This window comes from Archocentrus centrarchus, chromosome 5 (assembly GCF_007364275.1).
Source record: "Archocentrus centrarchus isolate MPI-CPG fArcCen1 chromosome 5, fArcCen1, whole genome shotgun sequence".
Taxonomy (NCBI): Eukaryota; Metazoa; Chordata; class Actinopteri; order Cichliformes; family Cichlidae; genus Archocentrus; species Archocentrus centrarchus.
Window position 1 is genome coordinate 11601143 of NC_044350.1, and position 5905 is coordinate 11607047.

A 5905-nucleotide genomic window follows, 5' to 3' on the forward strand; every position below is an offset into this window, starting at 1 on the left:
TTATGTTGCTTCATAAAAGGGTGAGTTTTGTTTGACCATGTGAGAGACTGAGCAATCCACCACACAGAGGGCAAACCTGCTATATTTAGCCAGGCATTTGCTGTGACATATCAAACTACGAGGAAAAGTCCCAGCAAGGCAGGTTGTAGTACAAGGTTCAAGTTGTGAACTGGAAGTCTGTATAAATACTTCAAATTGTATCTATTTACAACCTGCATTAAATCCTCATTAAAAGAAATTTAAGGGTAAATTGTTGAAAGGAGGTGGGGTAAAAAGGTTTAACAGATCTCAAACGCATGAAACATGATGTTTGGTTTGACTTTTACGCAATCTTTGATGGCAAATTTGGCAGTCGTGACAAATCCACACAGGAAGCTGCTGTTGCAACAGCTAACACGACTGCAGCAAAAGCGCCTTTGTCAACCACAGAATAATCAAACAAATGACAAGAAATGTCTGAAACGGATTTTAATGTCTTTTTTTTAAAGGCATTTAGTTAACAGACTCATGCAAACAGCACTGCTGAACAATGGTAAACACTGAAGCAGTGAATGCCAAAGTATTCTAACTTCCACTGCAAGTGTGGATCAAGCCCCCAAAACATTTGATATTTTATTTCCCATTATCTAGTCTCTATATAACTGCTCTCATTAAACCCTTGCCATCTGGTAAATGTGAGCATCTTTTGAACCTCGCGGCCTAATTTTGTAACACGTCTCGAAGTCTCAAGCAAAAAAAAAAAAAAAAAAAAAAAGCATCATAATAATAATTTAAAGATCATTATAAACATGAGTCACAAAGTCAGTAATGTGACTTGCAAACATTGGCTTACATTTATATTAAGCAGTGTAACCTGCTGTGTGTTTACAATTTATTATCCTGCCAGACAAATAAAGCTACAGGCGCAAAAACTGTGACTGGATTTAACTTCACAGTTGTGTGTTTCATCTGATTTAACTTTTCTTTCATCAGAGGAAGAATGCATTTATTCTTCTTATGCAGGTGACTTACTCATTCTTTAAAAGTCTCCTGTGGACTTTATACTGCAATATAACTGATTTCCTTTGGTCTTTGTCCACTATTCCAGCAATGATAATAACGTTTGTTTGTACAATCATTTTTGAGACACAACCGTGACGCACAGCAGGGGTTGATCTATAAATGTAATGAAGACAATTGTTCTAGAACTAAAATACTACCTTGCCGAGATCAATTAGTCTCATTCATACCAGAATTATTATTTCATTGTTACCAGAAGCAGACTCATTAAAATAGATTAATCCTTTATCAACCATTGTGGTTTAACATAATTGGTTTTATTATCATTAAAGACAGCATCCCGGTCATAATTTGTTATCACTCTAGCAGTGAACAACAGTCAGAGAGTCAGGGCTTAACAAAAAAAACTTGCTGTAAACCATGGATTCTCTACACACGTGTAGAAAGCTGCCTTTTGCATTCAAATCAGGAACGACATTAGTCACTGAAATGTACACACCCACCAGGTTTTACAGTCACGGATTTTCTATATTAATAAAGAAAACAAACAGTAAAGACTAAAGTAAACATGAGTTGTGTCTGAATCCTTTCATTGGCAGACAGTGCGAACAAATCACCTGAGCTCATTCACAGAGGTTTCTGCTCTGAATCATCTTCTCTCTCCACTTCCACTGCACTAAAAATCCATCTGTAACACAAAAGCACATTAAATAAACGACTCTCACATTAAAACTTTTCATATATATCATATGTAGCGGTTGATCCTCAGTAAGCCAGATCTGCCATGTACAATTAAATCTACATTATATGTGGATTATTTATTAAACATTGTATATATAATGTGCATGTAGGTTTTTGGTATGTAATATTAAGATTCCATAAAAGATTAGGCTTGTATTTGTCACCCTTATCATAACAAAAATCATTCCACTAATACTCATGATAACAATAACTCCTTAAATTAGCTGTGTGTAGGCTCATGTCTGAAATTATAGTTACAATATTACAATGTAAAGTTTTTAGAAATTTACTTCTGAAGTTCTTTATAAATGGTAACAGTGTTGAGTCTGTCTCACTGTGGTAAAATGAACAATGCAGGAGATGGCGATGATGAGAAGACCAATGATGAGAGAGGCAATGGCCACGTGGAGCGCTTTCCTGCCCAGTCGCCTGGAGCCTTCGTAGTCCCCTCTGTAATAACTGTTTCTAGACTGGAAGAGAGAGATCGCTGTAAAGTGTAAAGACTCACCGGCAAACCTGCTAAAAAATGCTTCTTCTCACAACTGTAAGTGGCACGCACTGCTTTCTGATATGTTCGTGAAAATCCACTTTATTTTAAATTTGACCAGCTGAAAGTTTATTTCCATCAACGGGCAGCAAGAACAGTTTATTTAATCTTCCAAAGTGGGAGATGAAACGAGTCTGCTTGACGGGCAGAGCAGGTGTCTGTGTGACTGGGTTACAGTTTAGTGTCCAGCACATCAGACATTTAAAGCAGCCTGGACAAGAACACATTTCATTTCTCTCTGACTCATTATTTCAATTAATTGCCCATTCCTGGTCTAACGTTGAGTTATGAAATCCCATCAGCTGATACAAGTTTCATTGTTCATACTTACCATGACAGAGAAAACTAAGGCCACAATGTTAACTGGGTACGCAGGACAAAAGCACGTGAAAATGGTGAAACTAAGGTAGCTTCGAAGGGGAGGTGGAGGTTCCTCTTTGGAACCATGGTCAAAAAATGCGCTTCCACTTAGGGAGCTCTTCAACTGTGAATTTAGCACGCCAAGTGCCATTGAATCTGAGAGCCAGAGGTGAAAACCACACAAATTTAAAAATATTACAGAAAAACAGAAGCTGAAAAAACTTTATAAATCCAGGAGAAGGAAGTTCCCAACTTTTAACTTTGAAAAAAATGAAACCTTAAGCTTAAAGGTCCACTTGATGAGTCTGATCTTGTGTACCGGGTCTAATCCTTTCTCAAAGCTGGGGGGGAAAAATGAGGTTTGTAGGGAGAGAGGGCGAAGGAGAGAGGTGGGAGAGGATCACTAACCATGCTGGCCTCCATCCAGAACTCCAACCCTGATAGAAGTTTGAGAGGTCAGACTCTGTTTCCCAGCGCTGGCAGCCCACGCAAACAGTCCCTGCAATGTAAGATGGATGAATTTTAACACAACACATGTATGTAGATTTTGATGAAACAGGTTTAAGAACGTGAAAACACAGACAGGGGTGCATATGGAAACGAGTCGTCCAGGCACTTTCTTTGCAGTTTTTGCTCTGTCAGCTCTATCTCCTGTAAGTAGCCTTTTAACATCACAGTGTTTCCTTGAGGAGTGGCCTTGCTCTGTGTCACCGGGTCAGATCTGCTACAGGAGGGATCTTTTTGGAAACCTCTACTAGGACTCACCAAAATCAGAGGGACTTAAATCATAGACCACAGGTAAACATGGATGCAGCCAATGTGTTGGTTTACACAGCTGTTTTAATTTTGGAAAGCCCGAAATGACCATATTTGGTACTGTGCAAAATTCTTGAATTTCTTTGGTTTGCTTGGAAAATGGGAAATAGTTGCAGTGATTTACTGAAATATATGTCCAAACATACATGGAAATACATGTATAGTCTTCAGGAATAGTTCTCCAGGTTTCTTGAAGGACATTCAAAGCTCTTCTTTGGATGTTTCTGCCTTTTGTTCTGTTCTCTGTCAAGATGATCCCACACTGCTTCGATAATGTTGAGGTCCGGGCTCTGGGGTTGCCGATCCCTGACTGATAGTGCTCCATTGTGTGTTTTTCTATCCAGGTATGCTTTTACTGCACTGGCAGTGTTTGGGGGATCATTGTCATGCTGAAAAATGAAGGTGATTCTTTCCAGATGACTCGTTCATAATTCCATCAATCTGAACAACATCTCCAACAACACTGTCTGAAATGCAGCCCTAAACCATGTTTTAGACAAGGCCATTGACACTCACTGTTGTACCTCTCTCCTGACCTCCTCTGCACATACTGATGATAATTTCAACCAGAAACTTCAAATTTGGATTCATCTCTCCATAAGACTTGTTGCCACTGATTTTAGGTCCAGTTCTTGTGTAATGTGGCCTACCTCAGCCTTTTCTCCCAGTTTTACTTCCTTAAGAATGACTTATTGATAGTCATCCTTCCATTGAGACTATTTCTCATTAGGTTTTGGTGAACAGTAGATGGATTAGCTGAAGGGCTAGATGTATCTTTCAGGTCCTGTATCAGCTCTTTCCTGGATTTTTTCCTCTTTCGTAAGGACATAATAGATACTGTTCATCTGCTGTAGATATTTTAGGCCTGACACTGTCTTTCCTCCTCCACTTCTCCAATTTCATCAGCTTAATGGTAAAGTCCAAGGAAAAACTCCCCTTTAACACCTTTTAACAGGAAGAAACCTCCAGCAGAACCAGGCTCAGGGAGGGGCAGTCATCTGCTGCCAGCAGCTGGGGGGGTGAGGGGAAAGGGAAGAGCATGTAGTCATTATAAAGTGAGAATTAACTATAAAAAACAAAATTTTTTTTGTACCAGGCTGCAAACATGTGTATCCCTACTGTAAGGTTGTGCATTTCATTAAGGGAGTATCCGGCTTCAAATGGCCATTCTGTGAACTGCAGCTTTTGGCACTCATGTTTTGGCTTCATTTTCCAGCCCCAGTGGTTGAAGCTTGGCTTTTATTCACACACTAATTTTTTTTTTTTTTTTGCCAGAGTACCAATTTAAAAGGAGGCATTTGCACCGGAGATTTCAAACCTGAATTCAGCGTGCCTGTGAACACAATCAGCTGTTGGGTAAAACAAAATAAAAGACAGCAATCACAAACACTGTAGAATAATTTATTAGGATTTTCAAATTGAAACTGTCAGAAAAAAAAAAAAAAAAACAGAAAAAAAAGAAAAGCATTGCTGTAAAGCTTGGCGGGGGACAGCCCAAATCTTAAACTTTAACCGAGCTCGTGTAGAGCTACGAGCTCCATTCAAAGCATTGGCCCTTTTCCTTACAACAGCACAACAAAAGACATCATTAAAATCAATATACAAGGGGAACAAGATCTCAAAACAGAAAAATATAGTTTCTTTTTTTTCTGAAAATAAGTCTTAATGCCGCAGAATTACCCACTTGTCGTCTGCTATTACCAATAATAGTACTATTTTCATTTGTAAGGTAAAAAATAACTTATTGCTTTATTGTAAGTTAAAAAGTTACAGTGTTGGTGTCCAGCAGTAGTTTTTATCATGTCCCAGCCTGTCTGACAGAGGAACTACTGGCTGGATCAGGAAGTTTTCTGCTGTGCTGAACATCAAACAGGCTGCAGCAAGAAGGCTGAACAAACAGGCTACTTGTTTTTGCAAACGTTGAATTTGTTCCAGCTTTTTTGACTTTTCCTGCCAGCCAGCGTCGTCTTGTACTGAGGGCCCCGTATCAGAGCCGACTGGGAGCGAGACCCTGTTCCATTTCTGGTTCCCTGCCCAAAACCCTGTCTGTTCACCACCACACTGAGCAGCAACTATATATAAACAGTTATCTGTTGGTTCCAGAGGAGCAAATTTATTAAAACTAAGTGTGAACCGGGAGCGAGTCAGGGGAGACGAGCAGATGAACCAAAATGGAACAGGGCACAGTTTTTTTTTTTTTCAGTACCAAAGAAAAAAAGGCAATCAAAACGCTCCTTCGCTGCCGAAAGTAGTTCCATATTACACCTTGATGTATGCGCACAAACACTCACTCACACACACCCAGACGCAATCACATGCACCTTCAATAGTGATAAGAGGAAAGAACATGATCGTGATTTTTCTACAACTGCTTCTCTGAGAATGTCCTTCATTTGTTGTCACGGTGGCGAACACCGTATAAAAGAATTTTCTTAAAGAAAA

At 39.3% G+C, this 5905-nt stretch overlaps 1 protein-coding gene across 1 annotated transcript; it reads right to left on the reverse strand.

The window, feature by feature from the left end:
* Window positions 1–1561: 1561 nt before the first annotated feature.
* LOC115780799 (transmembrane protein 233) lies at window positions 1562–2798 on the reverse strand. The gene is made up of 3 exons (XM_030730210.1): window positions 2619–2798; window positions 2076–2210; window positions 1562–1687 (listed from the first exon to the last, which is right to left on the reverse strand). Exons 1-3 carry the CDS (start codon window positions 2796–2798, stop codon window positions 1676–1678), a joined length of 327 nt encoding a protein of 108 aa, XP_030586070.1. The 3' UTR covers window positions 1562–1675.
* Between the last annotated feature and the right edge of the window lie 3107 nt (window positions 2799–5905).